The following is a 24,298-nucleotide window of genomic DNA, read 5'->3' as shown; positions in this document are numbered from 1 at the left end:
CGCTGATTTCAGGGTGAGGCCGAGCGTCGTCGGTAGCCGAGGCTGATGGAGGAGGAAATTTCGCGCGGGGTCTGGGGAGGGAGGGAGGTCAGCAAACCTAGGAATCGGGCGCCTGATCTGATCACCGCCGTGGAGGCCCCTGAAATGTGGAGGCCCCAGGCGCGCGCCTCCTGCGCCTGTGCGGAAATCCGCCGCTGTTTACCCCCCACCCCCCATGACTTGTCTCTGGTTCCATACTTCTCTGTGCCCAAGGAATATATAACCAAAGCTTGTAAATTTTTTTAAAAATCAGCATTTGGGGGATATAATTTAACAATATATTAACACTTTAAACCTTTAGTTTCTTCCAAGAATTTGGTCCACCTGAGCTTTAAGGTTTAACCAAAAAGCAACTGCCAGTGGACATAATTGGATACATACACAACAAGCGCCTTCAAGTTTTATTAGATCTCCAAAATAAGGATCATAATCAGATTTTAAAAAATCAGTTGAGGAGTCCAATAATAGGCCATAAGAACATTCAATATTCATTAAAAGCATTGATTTGTTAATATAACCAACTCCAGTTCTTCATTCCAAATTTATTTTTGTAAAGTTTGATAGTGTGAGATTCCTCACTTACCCTCTTTAAAAAAATATATTTAAACTAGATGGATGTTTGTTAGCTGCTGAAGCATCCAGATCAAACAAAAAATGTAATAATTTGTATGAATGTAGATATTTAGTATCAGTTATATAAGTTATATAGTCATCCATCTCACAAATGTGAAGTTGAGTGACAGTTAAAACAATTAAAACAGCTAAAAACAACATGGTTACAAATAAAAATAAATCTTCAGGAGAAAAACCAGTATTCTACATAACAAAATACCCATCTCACAGCCCCCCCCCCCGATTTATATATTTGGTATCATATGTAGCACACCATAAACCAGGTAGTATATATTTGGTACTATATATATATCGCTGTTCAGCTTTTACACATGTGTACATCTTCAAGTTAGTCTTCATTCCTGGTGGATGCCCAGACAAATCCATGCTGTTTTCTTGGCAAGATTTTTGGAAAAGGTTTGTCGTAGCTTTTTTCCTAGAGCTGTGAGAAAGTATCCTAGATGACTTCATGCGAAAGGCAGGACTAGAATCACAATTTCCATTTCCTGGTTTCTCCTTTAGGTAAATCATATTTCTTTTGGAAAATTTTAATACAATTAAGTATAACCGTCCCCATTTACTCTGCACCACCACCCCAAATATTTTTCCTGCCATATTAAATAGGCTTGTTCTAGATCACAATCTCACATTTAATTTCTAACCCAATACTGTCTAAATACTGTGTGTCTAATTACCTTAAAGGTTAGCAGTAGCATTAAATTCCCTATATAGTTGGAACCAAGAATTTGCTAGGATTTCAAAGAGTGCCAGATACTAACTATCCAATAAGGCACAAAAGAGTAACTTTGATTTTAATTCTAATAATGTTATTGTTAACATTGTCATGCCATTACTTGGTACTGATCTGAATAAGTATGTCATATGATGCAGATTAAAGTCTGGAAAATTGAAAGTACCACCATCGTATAAAAAATGTAGCTTTAAAGGAGATCTCTTTGTGTTTGCCCATTCCATATAAAACTAACCATTAATTCACTTCATTGATTTAGGTCGGTCTTAACATTTTAGTCTGGTTTACCATGAGATTGATCATGACAGGATGTTCTCCTTTGTCTCTGCATTGTATGGATAAAGGTATTTACAATCACTAGTCCTGAATTTAGAATAGATTGAAAATTTTAAATATTAAATTATTGGTTAAGTTATAAAAACCTGGGGAGCATAGCCATAAAGATCTCTCCTGATCACACAAATCATTTGGAGCCAGTTTGTATTCCACATACTATATCCCAGAATCATCTAGAATTGGCAGGATAAATATTGTTCCTACGGGAGAAAAAAATATCAAACGTGCCTTAGACATACACTGAGGACCACATGCAATTATTATTTATTGTGAAATAAGCAGTCACAACTCGATTTTGTTTTGTTTTTTTAAAAAAAATAACATTATAGGTGTATTATTTCCGTTGTAGACTAGAACATGGGGCCATGAGATTTTGGAGAACTATTATCCCCAAAGAATGCTTCCTGTACTTACAAACCAATGTCACACTCCAAAGCCATTCATATCTATATATTTATTAAATTTATCTTAAAGTTATACCATTTTTGGAATAAAAACCCAAGCCAGGCTTCTGACCTTATTTTTTTCACCATTGGCTATGCTTTTGTAAGATGTCCTTGCTGAAGGATTTGTCAGCACTGCAAAAACCATATGCAAATATTTTTCACATTAAGTCTTGAGGAGGAGGAGGAGGAGGAGGAGGAGGAGGAGGAGGAGGGAAGGGGATAATGGTTGCTTAGCCCTAGAAAAGTAGAATATGTGACAGAGACTCAAGAGACAGAATAGCCCTCCCTTGACCATCTTGTCCTTAAAAAAAGACAAAGTTTTGGACAAGCTTCCCTGATTTAGTTAATGTGTACCCCAGCAGTGAAGCAGAATTCTTGGGATCCCTGCCTTGTCTGACCTTACTTTCCTTGAAGCACTGGCGTTTGTATAAACTCAGTTGCCAGCAAGACTATATTACCAGAGGTAACAGCATCAGAAGTTAAGAGGTCAAATGAACATGAGCCAAGCCAGTGTAGGAGCAATCAGCCTGTGAAAAGGACACACTGGGGAACAATTTGGTCTGAGTGTAAAGTGCGTGAAGTCTGAGCAACAACCCCCTCCCCCCAAGGAAAGAGATGAGAGTGTTTCATTTACGTGCAGAAAGCAAAGGCTAAAAATAAAAGCATGCAGCAGTTTGGTCTAGTGTTTAAACCAGATGACTGTGATTTTAATTAAACAATAGACCGAACTGCTGCATGCTTTTATTTGCATGCTACACAAAAGCCTGCCCGGTGACTTTGGGCTACTGAGACACCCTCTGCTCACCTCACCTCACAGGGTTGTAGATGTGGGGAAAATAGGAGGAGGAAGGAGTCTTAGGCTTAAGTTTCTTCTGAAGTAATAAAGGGATAAAAATCTAACCAATAAATAACATAGTAAATTAGAGACTAAGACCAGGATGAAATCATTAAAGATTTTATTTGCATGTGGAGTTCACACTTCACTGGAATGCAGTTTTTCTTTTGTAAAGGGAAATCATAAATATTACCTTGTGAATAAGCATTTCTGAATCGTAACCTTGAATTTCCGTTAACTTTTTTTTTTTTTTTAGTCCGTCGTGCATGTAAAGTCCTCGAAGTAAAATTCTTTATTTGCTTCTTTATAATTGTTTTCGGTAAAGTTAACGTCATGGACTTAAACTAACCAAAGGTTTTGTGGTCTCCAGAAAAAGATATATTGTCTAGATTTAACAAAATAAATGTGACTATGTAGACTGAAATATTTAGTAAGGCTTATTTTGGAGAAGCTCGTAGCCGAGGTGGCAACCTTGTTCTATCCAGTTGTTTAGGGCAGCATGTTCTGTAATCCCTGTGCAGTGGCTGGGGATGATCAGATTTGTAGTCTGCAACATCTGGCTGCGTCAAAGTTGTTGATTGATGTAGCAGTAGACAAGTAAAAAAAGTGGTGTAAAAAGAAGTCAAAATGGTGGATATGATTATGCAGATGAGCCTCACCTCTTTTCCCGCTTTTTTAACATGCCTGACTTCTATGTGGTATACTTTTAAAAGAGGGGAAACTCCTTTTGTGCCTTCCAGCCTGCCTACTTGATTTTTTTTTCTTCTCCGTGGCAGTAAACTAACAAAACTATCTCTCTGAAAGTTTGACTTGATGGAGATTAGCCATGCCCAAATCCTGCATTTCGATCCTAACCTGGTTCCCATTTTTGTTTGCCTTTAGACTAGCAAAATGCTCTTGGTATAAATGTATTACTTTCTGAAGCCTTTAACTTGGACAACTTGCATTCTCAATGTTTTTCAGTGGGACATTTATAGCAATTGGCATTTCAATATTCGTCGTGTTTGTAGTAGCCATCATTCTCTGCTTCACCTGCTCATGTTGCTGCCTGTATAAAGCCTGCCGAAGGAGACCGCAGCGTAAGTATCCTCCCTGGCTGAATTGTTGCTCTGTTTGAGGGAAACTGTGAGTGCTGTTGTTGAGCACACTGGGGGGAAAAGCGATCACAGCAGAATGCCTCCCAGAAATGCTGTCTTTAAAATAGATGAAAAGTCACTTATTTAAAATGTAACTAACGTTAGATCAGAGGCTGAACCAGGAATGGACACTTACCTCAGTCATCAGAGATGCTGTTTTCTTTGGTTATCTGCACGAGTGACAAACTTAAGGGGGTTCAGTCTTACTGTGACTTTACTTAACCTAGGACTATCATTCTCAGAAATCCCCAGGAGCTGGGAGATTCCAGTGACCATACTTATAGGGAATTATGGGCATTGTAGTCTTGAATAAGGATGGAAAGGTTGGCTTACAGCTTCTAAGTATCTGGGCAAAGCAGCAGGTGTGGGACAGAAGATACTAGAAGATCAGACATCTTCTCTTGGTGTGCCTCTTAGCAGAAGTAACATTTCTGGTGGGAGGAATGATAAGTTTCTTTTTCTACCTCTTGCCTATGGAGAAAGCTCAAAACTTATTTGAAAAATAGTGGCCAAGTTATAAAACCAGCAGAAGAAGGGAAATAGTTGAGTTTCCTTCCTGCCCTGAGTCAGCCTTACCAGGTAAACCGGGACAGGAAACATATAAGCTAATTCTATTTTGTTGTAAAGAAACATTAACAGAATCTGCAAATCTGAAAGTACAATTCTGCCGTCGTCTTTACAGCCTGAGAAAGCAGGGAAAGTCCCTTCTGAGCTTCTTGCTCTGCTCACTATCCAGCTGCAGACTGTGCTGCCTCTTACCTGATCAGTCCCTAGGCATCATCGCTTCACCCCAATCTCCTAAGGTCTTTCCCACATACCATTACACTGTGATTGATCAATTGGTTATGTGCCATCCAGTCATATTCTACTCCTAGTAACCACATAAATGCCCTGACACCTAACGATCACATTCCTGTACTGATTCCTTTCTAAACACCCTTCTTGTGTTTTACAGCTATTGTCACCACATCCACAACTGTGATGCAGGTGCCTTACCCTCAACAGCCTGGGGTTCCAGTTGCTTATGCCGCAGGAGCATACCAAGGATACAATCCATTGCCGGTACAGCCCCAACCTGGAATGCCAGCAGCACCCTACCCAACCCAGTACCCTCCGCCCTATCCTACACAGCCTATAAGGCCACCACCATACCAGGAAACTGTGGCAGGTAAGGAAAGAAGAGGGGAGAGGGGTACTAAAACTGCTAGAACAGTGGTTCTCAACCTTTTTAATGCCGCGACCCCAACCAGTCGTAAGTCGAGGACTAAACCGGTCGTAAGTCGAGGACTAAACTGGTCGTAAGTCGAGGACTAAACCGGTCATAAGTCGAGGACTACCCAACCGGTCATAAGTTGAGGACTTTCCCTGCCCGGGAGCGCCGTGCATGCATGGTTCCGCCCCCTGCGCCGGCCGAGGCATAGCTGGCAAGCGGCAGAGACGGAGCAGGCCAACCACCAGCTGGCCCAGCCCAAGGGAGGTAAGGCACCAGCTGGAAAAGGGGGAAAAAATGGCAGACAAAAAAAATGGCAGACAGCCTTGCTTGGCGACCCCCATGAAATGGTCGATCGACCCCAAATGGGGTCCCGACCCACAGGTTGAGAACCACTGTGCTAGAAAGAAAAAAAGAAACAGATGCATGGTGCAGAATTCAGCAGATACTGCTCTGCCTGGAAGATCTTTGGTTTATGAGGATGGGGCTTTAGGGCAGATTGCTTCGATTCATGCTGCAGGATTGGTTTGGTGCACTCCATAGTCTTTCTACAGTGTTTGCTGAGAGATCCCAGTCTAGAAGGACTTTGACCAGCACTGCAGAGGATGACTTCTCTTAGTCTTTTCCCATAAAGTAAGCTTTGCTTCATGAAAGATCTTCAAGGAGGTACTTTGCTTGTATTTCATCAAAGCGAAGCCCCCTTCAAGGATTTGAAGAGGCCCAGCAATATCATTTCCTACGCAATGTTCATCAGAGAGAGACCACTTTGCCTATAAATCTCCATAGGGTAATACAGATGTGGTGCAGAAGAAAGAAGCAACAACCTAACATTTCAGATGCAAGTTGTCTTCAACTTTTGACCACAATAGGGGCCATGATTTCCATTGCTAAGCAGGCTATTGTTAAGTGAGTCACATCCAATTTTATGATTTTTGCCACAGTTGTTAAGTGAAACACTACAGTTGTTAAGTGAATGTTTCCCCCCATTGTTGGAAACTGGCTGGGAAGGTCACAAATGGTTGATCATATGGCCCCAGGATGCTGCAGCCGTCATAAATACATGCTAGTTACCAAATGTCCGAATTTTGATTGTGTGAACTTGGGTATTCTGTGAGAGTCATAAATTCAAGGGTGAGTTGTAAGTCACTTTTTTCAGTGCTGTTATAACTTCAAACAGTTGCTAAACAAGTGGTTGTAATTCGAAGACTATCTCTATAGAAGGAGTGTTGTTGTACAGCAGGCAATTAACTCAGTAGAGAAGGAGAGCTAGATGGAGATTAGGGAGACATTTTGGCCCAACAAGGAAGGCTTCTTTTCCTACTATAGGAATAAGGCTTCCATACAGACATCTTACAGAGTGCTCCAAGCAACGTGTTTGTATTGTTTACTATGACGGAAGAACAAACGTTCCCCATGGACATTAATTCACTTTAATACGCTTCATTCTGCGATATAATTTTCAGAACCTACAGATCAAGTTAGAGACTTTCCTTGATTTCCCAAAGGTGCTTTTTTCAGGAGGCGACTGGACTTTCTTGTTTTTTCTTTGAAGATGTTTCACTTCTCATCCAAGAAGCTTCTTGGATGAGAAGCAAAACGTCTTCAAAGAAAAAACAAAGTCCAGTCGCCTTCTGAAAAAAGCACTTTTGGGACCACCATACCTGGATGACTGAGAATCTACATAGACACTTTCTTGATTTCATAACAATATGGACACTAGCTCTTGTGATGAAAATCTAAAAAATATGCAGAAATAATTATAAAAAGAAAAACTGTAGACAGCCACTAACCTGCTGTGCTTGTCTGTTTGTTTCTTTTACAGCTGGTGCCTCAGCTCCTTCAGCTCAACCTCCTTATAATCCAGCATATATGGATCCTCCAAAGGCTTCCTATTAAATGGACTTTTGCTGTGTGTCTCTGTGGAAGCCTCTTCAAATTGCCTTTTTCACAAGGAGTTATTTCTGAAGATATTATTCCAACATATCTGTTTGGAGGGATGGGTCACAGTTTAGACAATTTTATTTACAGTGCATTGAGACGTGCAAGAAATTCAAGCAATTAAAATATGATTTTTTTGTAAAAAAAAAAAAAAGAAAATAGTGGTGAATCTAAGAAAGAACCTAAAAAGTAAACATCAAAAATATAATTGGATTAACTAGGAACAATCATTTGTGGAATTATTTTGTCATTATTTCATCAAAATCAATTTAGAATCGGCTAATCTCTACTCCAGGGAAGAGTAACATCTGCTGTGAAACAATGTTTTATAAATAATAGGGAAATAGCTCTTTAGCAAGAAATGGGGCATGTTGTTCAATAATTCCCTTGTTTTTATCCATTATGCAGCACTTGCACAGCCATTCAGTATCACAGTGCAAATATTTGAATTTCATTGGAATTTTATCACTATACCAAAAAAATCTTTTGAATTCTCTGTTGCATGGAGATTGTTGAATGGGATCATTTATCAGCTTTCTGTGTTCTGCAACAAAATATTACAGCACGTTGTGTTCTTATGAAAGAAGACCCGGACTCGGACCAAACAAAGATAAATAATGTAGTGACCTCTTCTGCTTTTTTTATCTGTAGTTCCCAGAATCCCTTGCCCTTAGCATCCAGAGGCTGCTGGGAATTTAAATCCAGCCGGAGGGATGTTAAATTACATAGCCCTGCTCTATGCTATTTAAATGGGACATTTCATTCCTCCCCACATTAACCATTTTTCTTATCTAACTGACAATCTATTTCCTATAGGCATATATATAGTTTTGATTTAGGCTGTATTTGTTTTGATTAGAGTCTCATTAGCCTGAGCATATTATTAGAAGGAGGAAATATCACAGTAATATTTCATTTTAAATGGATGTTTTGCTGCCATTTCAGAACAATCCATTTCTCAGTTGAAAGTAATTTTTCAACTACTTAAGGAGAGAAAAAGAGAGATGAATTTCTGTCTTGAAACAAACATTATCTGTATTGAATTTGGCATCCTAGACACTTGTATGAAAGTGGAAACATTTCAAAACTCTTTACATAGTAATATGGAACTAATTTGATAAGGAAGAAAGCCTAACCCTGGGCTAACACCCCAGGAAAAAAGAGATGGCTCCCAATCTCTGCATAGTTAAAGCAATCCAAAGGAAAACAACTTTGCTCCAAATAAAGTGATACAGAACCCAAAATAAATCAGTGCAGCTTATAAAACCAGACTATGAGATTAGTTAAGTTCTGAGAACTGTAGTCCCTGTTCAGAAATACCAGCCAAGAGATACATGGTTTGGGAGCTTTTTTTTCTACTGCTAATAGTTTTCCGTAGTTATAGGATTGTAGTCTTGGTGTTTGAAGAATATTTGTCACCTTTGTGTCTTCTAAAGCTCCCAGTTTCAGTTCCATTTTTCTATTTAAGATACTTGCAGAATAATTAAGACTGAATTCTGTAGAGCTTTCATTTAATATGAAGGGGGACTTTACAGTAAACTTACACAGGAACGTTTCTCTTCAAAAAATGTAGTATCTCCTCTGCATTAATAGGTTGTATCAGTCTTTTCCATAGCACTAATCTTGAGATATGTTGGTTTACGGCCATGCTTGCTGGATATACTGTAAATTATAATCCAACACAATAAAGTGCACTCATCTGAGAAAAGTGGACTACATTATGTTACAGAAAAATGAAAGGATATCAGAAAATCAAAAGTTATGTATGTGGATAATGGAATACTTCTTTGTGCATAGGAAAGAGAAAATGGCTGATTTCTGCAGCTTATGTTCAGCTCCACTATTGTAGTTCTCAACTTACAACCATAATGAAGTCTGCCATTTATGATCGCAAGTCATGATGGTTGTAAAGCAGGATATCATATGATTTTATGACTTTTTTTGCAACCAGTTGTAAGACGAGGATGACCTGTAAGTCTGAAAGAGTTTGCCCCCCTTATTCCTACCCATTAGAGATATCTTATTTCAGCAAGCTTCAGGTTTTATCCCAGCATGACTCAGTCTATGGTTTTACTTCCACATACGGTCTCAGAAAGAATACCTCTCTCTCTATCCCTGTGCTGTATTATGGAATCATAGTATTATTTTGCTGACGGCCGTTTGCCTGCTTGCCTCGAGCTGCTTTTGTTTCCTTATTTAGGCTATATATGCTGAGGTTAGTTTCTAATCATTGTAATATGTGAAATCACAGTTAACACTGGCAAGATTTCAGTAATTCACAACTATAACAGAATTTCTCAAAAGTATTTGTTTATGTAAAATTTATAATAGAAGGTGTTTCTTTAATGGAACTTTCTACTGCTAGAAGTGGGTCCTGTTACAATTCACAGTACTTGTATGAAGGATTGTAACAAGTGGCACATGTAGTGTCTCAATTAAAATGCTGCATTCTTTGTTGAAGAAGAGAAGATTTTAGTTTATCCTTTTTTATTGTGAACTTTTAAAGTGCCTTTTTCAAATTTTTGTAACTTGTGCCACCATAGCTATTGTACAATATTAATGTACTGTGATATTTTTGTTCCGAATCTTGATTTTGTTTTTAATAAAAAATTTCCTTTACATGTTGTTGCTTCTGGTAAAGAAAATACATTCAGAAAAAGGCTAGCATATTTGTGGATATTTCTAATAAATCAGACCATTTAAAATACACATTGCTTTTAAATGACTTGAATTTGGCTTAGATTAAAAGTGTTTGCATCCTTGAATTAAATGTTAGGGTTAGGGTTTTACATACACTTAATCTTATATTCGTTTTAATTAAACGTTCCCACACATTTCAATGGGACTAAGATTTCTTTTTCCTGGTGGTGGCTCTTTTTTCATGTGACCTCTAATTGTGAGCAGTCTTATGATAGGAAGATACAACAAAGCCCAACTTCCAGCTTCTTCTGTGCCTCTAAAATAGTTTTTATTGAGTATTCTATTGTGTTTCAGTATGTTGGAACGTGACTCAGGATAGGAGCAGATACAGATATACAGAGAGAAAGAGAGTAGTTAAACAAATGAGGGATTAATAAAGGAAAATATTTGTAGCTCAGGGTTGACATGAGGGATCCTTGGTGCTCTCTGAGCTTGCTTGTTTTCTTGCAGATGTTAGCACTGATGATGTTACCTAGTTTGGGTAATGAAACATCTGCAAGAAAACAAGCAAACTCAGAAAGTACCAATAACCCCTCAAATGAGGGGTTTTATTCTGGCACTGATTTCTGTACTAATGCAGTAGTATGAAGTAGAGTATTGTTTCCAGAATAGGAGAGAAAATATAAGAAATTAAGCCTTAACCTACTTAAACTTCCCTCCCTCTAGCTCAGTGTTTCTCAACCTTGACAATTTTAAGGCATCTGGACTTCAACTCCCAGAATTCCACAGCCAGCAATGCTGGCTGTGGAATTCTGGGAGTTGAAGTCCACATGCCTTAAAATTGTCAAGGTTGAGAAACACTGCGTCTAGCTAGTCCTTTTCCTTTACTATGGTGGCCTCTCCCATTTCTTATCTCAGGTATTGACAATAACGTCTGAGTTTTCTCCTGGCTGTTTACCTCCCAAAGTCATTAAATCAGAGTGTCCCACCATCCTGCAGCTGAACCTCCATACCTAAAGCAGTCTGTTCTCCTGGCCTTTCCTTTGGATGGCAATAAAACATTGATTTAGTTATAGGTGACACAGCTGTGTGAACATTTCTGTACTCCTGAGGAAGTGAGAGTTTGGGGTGTGAAGAGACACACAATAAATTTTGAAAGAGGTGGGGTGAGTGGAAACAAAGACAGTATCAAGTAGGATCTAAATGAATGTGGATTGTATCAAAACATGGCCCCTAAAAAAGGAGGTGGTTTGATCAAACGGGGAAAGAAGGCGGACTGAATTGCAGAACAAATACAGAAGGAAGAAGAAATGGTTTAAGAGGAAGGGGGCAACCTGAGAAAAATATGGATGGAGTTAATGAGAAATGAAAAAAGGGATATGAAAAATTTAAGGAATAAAAAGCCAGGTAAAATTAATGGATTGTGTTAATAATGTGTGCAAATATGTTCCAATCACCAAAAGAACTCGAGTTGAAAAAAATGATTAGGGAAGAAAATTTTGAGCAAGTGCTCAACATCATCTTAAACCTAAACTTTAATATTTCACTATTGTTCTTTTTACACATTGCATTCCTCAACAAGAAAAGTATGTTCTTTTAGTATGTTATCCATTTAGTATTACAAAACATTTGTTTTCCTCACTTTCATTGTGAACTTCCAATAAAGATGAAATATAGAGCTTTCAGTAGTAAGCCTGTTAAAAAAAAAGTCAAACTAATGAGAAAAAAAGATAACTTCCTTATGATTTAGCACGTAAAATAGGTTCAAATCTGGGGTCTGTTCCTGACCTTATAATGACCCTTATAGAGCTATAATTTGGCTAGTCTGATCCAGTACATGAATCTTGAGTAGGATTGCATAATGTGCAGAACAATAAGCCCTTTCATATATGGAAAAAACACAAATTATACTTTTTTTTCTTTTTTTAACGGTTTAGGGTGTGTCTTTATTGTTTTTCAGACCAGCCAAGCATCATTGTAACTAAATTACTGAATTACCTACAAAAACTACCTGCTGATTGGAGATAAAATGTATTGATTCTGCAGCTACAAAGCCAGGAGCATCTGCAGAGGGCAATAAAAAAGGCCAAGGTGGTGGCTACCACTTTATAATCAAAGCTCTACCCCTTTTATAGGTGCTTAACTGAGGCACCAATCATGTTGTTTTTAATAACCCTAGATAGCCCTGAATTATGGACTTTATAGCAAGAATATATTGGGGAGCAGGTGGGGCATATGGCTAAGCAGGAAGGTAGAGACTGGAGACACTCCTTTTTCGTCGCTCCATGTCTCTTTTCAGATGCCCTTTTTGGCAGATTCCAAGGAAGATACAATAGCTTCCATCAGCGCTATCCGATCTGCCTGCAAGTTGAAGGAAGACAGATTTTGTTTTCACTGTTTCTGCTACTGTCTCCTGCTATTGTTTTTTCCTTCCTGTATTTCACTCCTTTCGTCTTGGAGCAACTTCAAAGTTTTTCTCATTTGTCCCCCTCCTTCCCTCACTCCTTTTGCCTGCAGCTTCCTCTGTCTTCAATCACCTAATCCTCAAATGCTAACATCACCCATCATTTCTACCACACCTCTACTTTGAGTAGCCTGAGAACATCCCATCTCAGGGCCCTTTTTAGGAAGGATAATATTAACTTGATTCCTCCTGCTGCCTTCACCATCTTCAACAAGGGGTTGCTGAGTCCTGCCAACTGTGAAGGCCACCTTATCTCCAAGTCTTAGCTTGCTTAATCTCTGTTCCTTCTTCCCCAATGAAAATTGAATCAAAAAAGAACCTTTCTACTAGTCATTAACATTTCTTGTAAGACTTTAGAAAACGATGGTTTCGCCTTGAAGGGTCAAATGAAAGAATGTACGTGCAAATGAGGCCCTGGGGATCAGAAGAAGGGTCATATGTGGAGACAGGACCCAGGTGTGGTTGTGATGGAGATGGGCGTGAGGAAGATGAAGTCTGAGAAGAAACATTTACTCTTAAACAACTTTTTTTTAACAGCTTTTTTCCTTTCTGCTCACTGAGGGTTTTGCAGACAAGCTTGCTAACAGTTGACATATTAGGAGGCTGCGGGGGATTGGGGGGGGTGCAGGGACAATGAAACGAGACAGAATCACAGATTTAACCACTTAGCCAGGATGCTGAGCTTCATTTACAAGAAATGTTAAAACCACATTGCTGGCCACAGGAAATTAGAAGCTTTGCAATATTCCCCGTGACCTAAGGAGGGCAAAGGTCGCCTGACATTTAGCTATTTTGCATAGCAAGCTAGAAAGCTTTAGAGGGCTGCAATCCAGGTGACCAATCAATATTATATGTTATGCATTTATTATTGGGGGAGGGAGGGAAAAGGGATGTATTGGGTGGGCAGAGGGGTATATGAAAATCACCTTTGGCTATAAAAACTGCTGTAAAACTGTAAACGGACGCCTCGGTAGCTTTCAAAGCTGAGGTGACTTTTATTCCTTGGTACCAAAATAAAAGTCTGTTTTTCCATACCTCGGGTTTGGTGTAATTAATTGGCTTCGACACCAAGCTAAGACCCAGTTTTGGCAACAACACCCTCGCATATTGGAATTGTGGTCCAGGTTGGAGAAGACTCTGCACCCAGAACTTGAGATGTACTTTTCAAAATCCTCCCTCCTTAGAATCTTTTAATACAAAAAACATCACCACGGTTTCTGCTCTGGACTGAATTTTTTTTTTTACCAACACTAACTTATTTATGAAATTAAAATGGGGAAAACTGCTGTGGAAAATTAGAGAGAAGAGTCAGAATAGCATTTATCAAGTCTGACAGCAAGAAGAATTAGAAAGGGATCTGATTACCATCAATGGTTACTTATAGAGAAAATGTTGATAAATCCCTGTTTTTTTTTCCACCCAATTGCTAGAGTTCCAGCCTCCATTATCAAAAGGAAAAAGAAAAAATAATTCTTTTTAATTATTCCACCATGCTGGGAAGGAGATTCAAAAGAATCTGACTTTTGATCTTTGATGCCATTAAGAAACCAATCTGCTTAATGAGAAAAGAGAAGCTGATTGATTTAAAAAATTTTTTTTTACTATGTTAACTTTGACTAGCAGGATATTACCAAAAGTATTTCACAAGCAAAACTATAGCCAAAATATGTTTTTCTTTATACAGCTGCATTCACACAATATACCTATCTGATTATCAAATTAATCCAAGAGGCAGCTGGAACTCACCTCCCTGCTTTGCCCTGCCTGAGCCCAGCCCCAGAGCTGCCCCATGCACCCCACACCTCTGCACCTTGAGGCCCAGAAGCCAGCCCCCCTCCGCCCCACCACCTGCCTTCCCTTGCCTCACCTCGCAGCAGCAGCAGCAGCAGCCCCGTCCAGCAGGAGCCCCCCCCCCAGCCTGGGAAGCCCAGCCTGGGCAAGGAGAACAAGCACAGCACATCTGATGTACAACAATCTACATTTATTCAAATACAATCATGCCATCTTCTTCTGGAACGTCATCATAACTCTCCAAATCCCAAATTCCGTTCTGAATTTCTTGCAACTCCATTTCTTGTAGAACCATTGGCCCCAATCTCTCATGTCCAGCAATAGAGCTCTCCTTAAATGAGCACTTCTTGTCCATGTAGCCATGCTTGTAGTGCATTGGCAACACAGCTGTCAGTGATTTTATCCCATGAATTCTTCACCCAGGTCAGGCCCTCTGACAGGCTAGGCTTTCAAAGTTTCCACACTGATTTCTCTCCATTCTATTTTAAATGTAGTCATTGATTTCCATGTGCAAATGGTCCTTGTTTATTGCAATATCAAAAGTCTGGAGGCAGGCATTCCTGTGGGAATCATTATTTGATCTATTCTTCTCTCTGCAAGGAAGTTCTTCGTGTCTTTAGTGCAGTGAGTGCTGGCTGAATCACAGACTAGCAGATCTCTTTGGCCACCTCACAAAACAAGTGGCAGCATTAAATCGACCTACTTCCTTATAACTGCTTGTGTGCACCAGGCTTCTTCAGTTTCAAGAACATAAATGCCTGAAACACGTTCAAGCTTATCTTTCTTGCCCTGAGTGATGATTAGAGGTGGGGCTTTCTTTCCATCCAGATGAATTGCCAAAATGCTGGTAACACGTGCACTTTCGAAACCAGTGGAGGGAATGTAGATTGATGAGGCACCCCTTTGATCAATTGTCATTTGAGATCCTTGGCCCATAAACACTGCAGTTTCATCCATGGTAATCATGTTGGAGAGTTGGTATTTAGAAAAATCGATGCCATCAACAAAGGGCTTGAATGCAAGTGCACATTTAATAAGTTCAGTATCTTCCAGTTTGAACAGTGTTGTTGATCTTCTTAGAGACAGTTCATATCGCTGAAGGAAGCCATCCAGCCAGAGTTGAGATGCTTTGAATTCTGGGGATATTTCTAACTGTGGTGCCATTGCAAGGGCAAGTGCTTGAATATCAGCCCTTCGCACAACCAAAGCCTTTGCTCTCCTGTCAGCAATCCATTCACAGATGCTGTCTTCCAGTTCAGAAAATAATGGTTGCCGACCTGAGCCACACTTGCGCTTCTTAGCATTTCCCTAGTCCACCTGTTGACTGAGGTTATCATACTCTGCTCGCCATTTTTGGACCATTCGAAGATCCAGCTGCTTCTCTTTGCAGAAAGCCATAAGATTCTTGTTCCTTTCTTGAACTCGACAGAATAGCTCTTTGTTTTTGCACTCATCTTGTCTCAGGGTCAAAATATTATTCCCATTAAATCTACCATTAAATCAGGGGTGATGGCCTGGCTGCAGGGCCCTAAGGCGTGCGGGTACAGGGTGCGTGGGGCAGCTCCAGGGCTGGGCTTGGGTGGGCGGAGCAGGGAGGGGAGTCCTGGCTGCTTCTTGGGGATGGGGGCTCCCTGCCCTTCGCTGAGGCTGTCACAGGTGAGGTGGCGGGTGGGAGGCTCGTCCTGTGTGTGCAGTGGAGCTGGAGGGCAAGGGTGGATGGTGAGGATCAAGCACTCAGGTGTGGTACCGCCCCTGCCCTGCCACCTGCCTTGCCTCATGGGAGCAGCACCAGCAGCAGGTGGAGGCAGAGACATGGAGGGAGTCATGGGAACCGGCCTGCCAGGCGTGCCGCGTGGCTGCTTGTTTCATTGCAGTTGCAGGCAAGCAAAGACAGACTAATTAATATTTTATAATTCAATACATCTGTTGTGTGTTGCAATGGACGTACAAAATGCGTCCATCTGGTTAATGATCTTAACTGGGACTTATTTTTGGGGTAGTGCTTATATTACGAGCATCCTGAAAAATCATGTATGGGTTTGTTTTCTGGTTGGGTCTTATTTCGGGGAAGCACAGTATTATCTAGTACAGACATGTCAAACACAAGGCCCAGGGGCCAGATGCGGCCCGCGAAGTGGTTTCATGTGGCCTGCGGAGCCATCCTGGAAACAGTGAGGGAACGGCCCCCACTGCCTTGGCCCTGGCCCAGGCCGGCCGGGAGCCAATGTACAATTTTGTGGTGGCCATCTATGCTGAAACACATTCAGTCTTAGCTCCACAAGGCCGTCTAGAAACAGCGAGGAACCAGCCCCTGCTGTGTCGGCCCCGCCTCCTGGGTGCATGCTGGGGAGGTGTCATCCTTTGTGAGGAATGAAGAAATGGACCATGCCTTGGCACTTGCCCCGGTCCCACCCCTTTCTGCCAGAGACCCTCAGATCTGTCCCACTCCTGCCCAGGCCCCCACAGGCACCCTTGACGTGAACGATGTAGAGCTGGCCATGCCCACCCAATAGGCCACACCCACTCCATCCACACCCACCCAGTAGGCTGCACCCACCCTGGCCGCACCCACCCGGCCCCCTGAGGGCAAACGCAATGCTGATGCGGCCCTCAATGAAATTGAGTTTGACACCCCTGATCTAGTAGATTCATTGAAGCTCTATAATTTAAAATGAACTCATGCTAAATTCTTTGCTTTTTTAACATGCATGAAGCTACTTCCAACTAAAATGGCAAACAGAATAATGTAGACAATAGCAGCATTTTTCACAGTAGCATTTTTCTCAACTAGATCGCTGTAGCTTAGATACAAAGGAATTTAACCACAGGAGAAGCTTTCACTTTCCACTGATGTTTGAGAATTCTTCTAATTGTAGATTCACCAGTTCTGGCAGAAATCTAGCAATTTCATTATCTGTCCATAATTGCCTGATATAGATACATCTGAGGAATTTCTGACAAGTGCTTGCTGACAAATACATATTATTCTCCAACAGAACTTCTAACAGTTAGTGTAACTCTCAGCAAAAGAGGTTATATATGTGGCACTACTTGCATGAGTGGATTAAAATATATAATGGGATGAATTAGGCTCTGAAAGTCCAAGGAAAGGGAGGGACAAAATTAACAGAAGAAATTGCAGGTGTGCCATGTCATGTGAAGTATTATTGGGGTCCCCTATTTGCTCAGGCAGAGAGATGCTTCCAGTTTCAACTGTATCCCTTGCTTTCTACTTTTTCACAACTCCCAAACACTGTTGCTTCAGCCCAACCAGCTTGAAAGCAACACTGGCGGATGGAGGGGTTCTATTTGTAACAATAGTTCCAGATAGATTTGCTCTGATTAAACATTCCAGAATTGCATGGTTGGAAACTTATTTGATCTCCCCCAATAGTGTTTGGAATGATGTGTTCATTCCATTAGTAAAATGATCGTATTTTTGTTTTTCCCATTGTGTGGTGGATTTCCCTGTGGCACCTTTAAGAGCATTCTAAGTTCTGGATAGGAAGTAATCAAAGTTGGCTACAAATTTCCCCATTAATACTATTTTGAATGTTACAAGGAGTAGCCTAGCAGATAACTTTGTCTCCCAAAAAGTAGAGAAGGGAACTAGGGTATTAGCCATTTTGGGTCTAATTCTCACTAAGAGAGATGAAACAATAGAAGGTGTTGAAGCCATAGGAACCTTGGGAAGAAGTGATCATGCAATATTGGAATTCAACATTATGGAAGCACAAGCAATAGAACACAGTCAAACTAGAGTCTTGGACTTCAAGAGAGCTAATTTCAATAAACTTAGAGAGGGTTTGGGAAGGATTCCATGGATGAGAATCCTCCAGGGGAAAACAACTCAAAAAACTTGGGAAATTTTGAAAAGTGAGATAATAAAAGCCCAGTCTAGCACAATACCAACAAAGAGGAAAATAACAGTTCTCAAAAGAAACCAGCATGGCTGCATAAAGAACTCTCTGATAAATTGAAAGATAAAAAGGACAAGTATAGAAAGTGGAAAGAGGGGCACATAACTAAGTCAGAATATCAGCAAATAGCCCAAGCCTGCAAAGATGAAGTGAGGAAAGCTAAGGCTCAAAATGAACTAAGGCTTGTGACCAAAGTCAAAAATAACAAAAAAAGCTTCTTTCAACATGTAAAAAACGAGAAAAAAGTGAAGGAAATGATTGGTCCATTAGTGGGTGAAAGTGGCAAGACGGTGACAAGCAACAGGGAGAAAGCAGAACTATTTAACTCGTTTTTCGCATCTGTCTTTACACAAAGGGAAAAAACAGACCAACCTATCAAAAATAGTGCCATAAAAAATAGAATAGAAATACAAGTTAAGATAGGCAAGAAAATGGTAAGTGAGCATCTGTCCAGCCTAGACGAGTTCAAATCACCAGGACCAGATGGATTACACCCCAAGGTTCTCAAGGAACTGGCAGATGTGATCTCAGAACCACTGAACTATATTTTTCAAAGATCCTGGAGCACTGGGGAACTACCCGAGGACTGGAAAAGAGCTGATGTAGTTCCCATTTTCAAAAAAGGAAAAAAATTGGATCCAGGAAATTACAGACCTATCAGCCTGACCTCAATACCTGGGAAGATTCTGGAAAAGATAATCAAACAACAAATCAGCGAACACCTACAGGCAAATAAAGTCATTACTAAAAGCCAACACAGGTTTGTCAAAAACAGACCATGCCAGACAAATCTTATTGCATTCTTTGACCAAGTGACAAAATTAGTGGACCAGAGGAATGCTGTGGATATAATTTATTTGGACTTCAGTATGGCATTTGACAAAGTAGATCACAATCTACTACTTGATAAGATAGAAAAATGTGGGTTAGACAGCATCACCACCAGATGGATCCATAGCTGGCTGACTGGCCGTACTCAGCGTGTGGTCCTCAATGGAACCACATCTACATGGAGGGAAGTGTGTAGTGGGGTGCCCCAGGGCTCTGTTCTGGGCCCAGTGCTCTTCAACATCTTAATCAACGATTTGGACGAGGGGATAAATGGGGAATTCATCAAATTTGCAGATGACACCAAGCTGGCAGGAGTAGCCAACACTCCAGAAGACAGGCTTAGGATACAGGAGGATCTGGACAGACATGAACACTGGGCGCTATCTAACAAAATGAAATTCAATGGTGAAAAAAAGTAAGGTTCTACATTTAGGCAAGAAAAACCAAATGTACAGGTATAGTATAGGGGGTACCTTGCTCAATAGTAGTAACTGTGAGAGGGATCTCAGAGTCCTAGTGGACAATCATTTAAATATGAGCCAGCAGTGTGCTGCAGCTGCCAAAAAAGCCAACACAGTGCTAGGCTGCATTAANAGAGGGATAGAATCAAGATCACGTGAAGTATTAATACCACTTTACAATGCCTTGGTAAAACCACACTTGGAATACTGCATCCAGTTTTGGTCACCACAATGTAAAAAAGATGTTGAGACTCTAGAAAGAGTACAGAGAAGAGCAACAAAAATGATTAGGGGACTGGAGACTAAAACATATAAGGAACGGTTGCTGGAACTGGGTATGTCTAGTTTAACAAAGAGAAGGATGAGGGGGGACATGATAGCAGTGTTCCAATATCTCAGGGGCTGCCACAAAGAAGAGGGAGTCAAGCTATTTTCCAAAGCGCCTGAAGGCAGGACAAGAAGCAACGGATGGAAACTAACCAAAGAGAGAAGCAACCTAGAACTAAGGAGAAACTTTCTGACAGTTAGAACAATTAACCAGTGGAACAACCTGCCTCCAGACGCGGTGAATGCTCCAACACTGGAAGTTTTTAAGAAGAAACTGGACAGTCATTTGTCCGAAATGGTATAGGGTTACCTGCCTGAGCAGGGGTTGGACTTGATGACCTCCAAGGTCCCTTCCAACTATATTATTATTATTATTATTATTATTATTATTATTATTATTATTATTATTATTATTATTATTATTATTATTATCATACATCTTTCAAAATGGGGTAAATTTTGTTATTTAATGAAAATGACTAGAGTTATGAAAGGAAAAAAGAGGAATTGGGAGGCAGAAGCTGGCTAAAATCTTATGTGGGTGACAAAAAAGAAGCTCATTCTGTATTTCCTCTTAAACTAATATGGTGTGAACAGTGAGAATTCCTTATGCTGTTCTAAATATGGCAGTTGTAGAATCTATGCTATAATTTAGTCATATTTGTTTAACTCTTAGCCAAACAGAGTTCACATAAACACATATTTTGAACACTGGGGCATGCAAAATAACTATTCAAAAAGAACAGCCATTACATCTGTAAACAGTTTATTTGAATCCACTGACCATGGAATGCAAATAATGGCTAGAATGGAAACAATGACTCATTAATTCACAATTTAGCTTTCCAAACATTCCATTCAAAACTATTTTACTGAAAGTTATTTAACAGAAATCCAGAAGCTTCTAAAGCTGTAAAGAAAATCTCTGTTCTTTAGTTTAGAATTACTTAAAGATTATCTCATGAGAATTTTGTGTTGTGCTTGTTTTCAGCTGAAAAATTTTCAATGAGAAATTATTTAGTTGAAATAATCTAAATTAATATGACCTACAATTTATCATCTGAGTTCCTGATACTTGCCTCATTTATCAGAAAGCTTTAGAATTTGTTTAAACTTGCTCCATTGTTGCAGATGATCTATTAATTGACATTGTTATTGTATTTCCTGCTATACATCTTTCCTTCCTTCTTTTGAAGCTTCTCAGTTCTGGTATGAAAAGGCCACTTGGAAGTTTCCTCATGAATTCTTCATTTTTCTGCATTTAATCCAAGCACAGGACATCAGGGAGGAGGGAGCAAATTACCAAAACGTTTACACAGTCAAGGACACTCACAAGTGATTATAATATTCCTGTTTGCAGTTTTCAGCTTGTTTGTTGTGACTACAGTTATCTCCCTAACCTGGTCATGGTGTTGTATGTATTGCAAAATGCTGTGGGGTGGGTGGTGGGGTGGGTGGGGAAGTCACCTAAGTGTAAGCATCCTCTATTATTTTTTCTAAGATGTTGCCTTAAATAGTTGATCTTCCTCACTCAGACCTGTGGGATATTTAAATTCTATGTCAGTTTCCAACTGAGCTTCATCAGCTCAGCTTCATGCTCTGCCAACTATTGTTCTAGAATCTAGAAGGCAGGTAGAAATAAATACTCTATGCTGTCCAATTAAGTGTTTGTGCACAAACACTGTACAATCTATTGTGTTTATGTCTTATTCTATTTCAGGCAGCTCATTTCATTGGCTCTCATATAGCAAAATATCCCAGACACGTGGCACCTTATTACATACAACCTCTCCTTTCAGATCATTCAGATGGCACCTCCTTACATATTGCTAAATTCTGCCATATTAAAACTAGATGGGGGCTGACATCTGTCAAGTAAATCATTTTCCAGACTCCTGCCATTTAGCTTTGATTAGGAACAATGTCTTAGTTTCAAACGATACAATGGTTTTACTCTCAGTTTTTAGCCATTCTCATCTCAGTTACTGGGCCCATTTAGTTTAGTATGAACAATAGAAAACTATATCCATAGATGGTGATTGAAATTGAAATTTTCGGTATGGTGCCATTGAGAGACCATTTCTGTTTTGCTGAGGTTTTGTTCTTGTTTTTATGTTAACCTTGACCAAATGATTAAATTGATTAAATTGAATACTGGCAAAGAGTATTCTCAAAGTTGTACTCAGATGTTCTAAAATCAAAAGAATGAATGCTTCCTCCAATTACTGTCCTCCAGGCCCGCAGCCTTGTCTTATTGACAAACAGTATATGAAACAGATGCAAACCAGATTAGGAAACTTGATTGTTCAAGATTTCCAATAACAAAGAGCTCAGTAATTTCATCCAGATAAATCTAGTTACACTTTGACTTCAGACTGTCCCCATCAACACTTCATACCATCAATAGAGGGAGATTGAGTGGGAGGGAGATGAATGACTCTGATCCACTTGACTGTTTAGAGCAGGGGTAGTCAATCTTGGCTCTTTTATGACTAGTGGACTTCAACTCCCAGAATTCCTGAGCCAGCTGTGCTGGCTCAGGAATTCTGGGAGTTGAAGTCCACGAGTCATAAAAGAGCCAAGATTGACTACCCCTGGTTTAGAGTTTCACGGTGCCAATATAAGATAAGTCTCTAGAAAAAGATGTATCAAGATCACGTGAAGTATTAATACCACTTTACAATGCCTTAGTAAGGCCACACTTGGAATACTGCATCCAGTTTTGGTCACCACGATGTAAAAAAGATGCTGAGACTCTAGAAAGAGTACAGAGAAGAGCAACAAAGATGATTAGGGGAGTGGAGACTAAAACATATAAGGAACGGTTGCTGGAACTGGGTATGTCTAGTTTAACGAAGAGAAGGACGAGGGGGGACATGATAGCAGTGTTCCAATATCTCAGGGACTGCCACAAAGAAGAGGGAGTCAAGCTATTCTCCAAGGTGCCTGAAGGCAGGACGAGAAGCAATGGGTGGAAACTGATCAAGGAGAGAAGCAACCTAGAACTAAGGAGAAACTTCCTGACAGTTAGAACAATTAACCAATGGAACAACCTGCCTCCAGAAGTGGTGAATGCTCCAACACTGGAAGTTTTTAAGAAGAGACTGGACAGCCAGTTGTCTGAAGTGGTGTAGGGTTCCTGCCTGGGCAGGGGGTTGGACTCGATGACCTCCAAGGTCCCTTCCAACTTTATTATTATTATTATTATTATTATTATTATTATTATTATTATTATTATTATTATTATTATTATTATTATTATTATTATTATTATTATTAAGGCTAGAGCCCTGTTAAAACTGCACTTGAGTGAAATTGGGTTTCAAATTTCATTGTAAGTAAATATGTGGGGGGCAAATTCAGGCCATTTCCAAGTGAGAACTCCTTTGGATAGGAGCTTCTTCTAGTATTTCTGTATAAATTGGATAGGAAAATGCCGATATATTTCTCATAATGACTGTATGCTGTTTTATATGTGTATTATATTTGTTATACTTGCATGTTAAATCAGTACATTTATTAGCAGAAAACAGATGTTAATAATTATTCCTTTCTGCACTGATTGCATCCTGGGTCCTCCTTTTCTTTAGAACTGTCATGGCGACAGCTTCAGCTCCTGCTGTGGCCATACCTTGAGCATCCTGGGACAATATAGCCACAGGGAAGTTCAGTCTACCCAACACAATATCCTCCATTCTATTCAGGCACAGAACCATCTGTAGCAACTGTGAGAGGGACCTCGGAGTCCTACTGGACAATCACTTAAATATGAGCCAGCAGTGTGCTGCAGCTGCCAAAAAAGTCAACACAATGCTAGGTTGCATTAATAGAGGGATAGAATCAAGATCACATGAAGTGTTAATACCACTTTACAATGCCTTGATAAGGCCACATTTAGAATACTGCATCCAGTTTTGGTCACCACGAAGTAAAAAAGATGTTGAGACTCTAGAAAGAGTACAGAGAAGAGCAACAAAGATGATTAGGGGACTGGAGGCTAAAACATATAAGGAACGGTTGCTGGAATTGGGTATGTCTAGTTTAACAAAGAGAAGGACAAGGGGGGACATGATAGCAGTGTTCCAATATCTCAGGGGCTGCCACAAAGAAGAGGGAGTCAGGCTATTCTCCAAAGCATCTGAAGGCAGGACAAGAAGCAATGGATGGAAACTAACCAAAGAGAGAAGCAACCTAGAACTAAGGAGAAATTTCCTGACAGTTAGAACAATTAACCAGTGGAACAACCTGCCTCCAGAAGCAGTGAATGCTCCAACACTGGAAGTTTTTAGAAGAGACTGGACAGCCATTTGTCTGAAATGGTATAGGGTTTTGGACTAGATGACCTCCAAGGTCCCTTCCAACTATTATTATTATTATTATTATTATTATTATTATTATTATTATTATTATTATTATTATTATTATTATTATTATTATTATTATTAGGCAACACTCACCTAACAACTGTCTCACTTAGCAACAGAAATGTTTGGGCTCAATTTTGGTAGTGGTAGATGAAGGAAACATCTTACCAGCAGTGTAGTCCACTGAACAAGTACTG

The 24,298-nt window shown here is 40.0% G+C and overlaps 1 protein-coding gene across 1 annotated transcript in view; it reads left to right on the top strand.

Annotated features, from left to right (window-relative positions):
- The window catches only part of SHISA5 (shisa family member 5), a 35,622-nt gene extending 25,610 nt beyond the window's left edge, over window positions 1–10,012 (top strand). The window contains exons 4-6 of the mRNA XM_015822337.1: window positions 3,983–4,098; window positions 5,111–5,323; window positions 7,188–10,012. Coding sequence (XP_015677823.1) covers window positions 3,983–4,098; window positions 5,111–5,323; window positions 7,188–7,261 — 403 coding nt within the window. The 3' untranslated portion in view covers window positions 7,262–10,012. The remainder of the gene's footprint in view (window positions 1–3,982; window positions 4,099–5,110; window positions 5,324–7,187) is intronic.
- The last annotated feature ends 14,286 nt before the right edge of the window (window positions 10,013–24,298 follow it).

The sequence above is a fragment of the Protobothrops mucrosquamatus genome, unplaced genomic scaffold (genome assembly GCF_001527695.2).
Source record: "Protobothrops mucrosquamatus isolate PMUCROS unplaced genomic scaffold, P.Mucros_1.0 scaffold1526, whole genome shotgun sequence".
Lineage (NCBI taxonomy): Eukaryota > Metazoa > Chordata > Lepidosauria > Squamata > Viperidae > Protobothrops > Protobothrops mucrosquamatus.
This window is presented reverse-complemented; position numbering and strand designations above follow the sequence as displayed.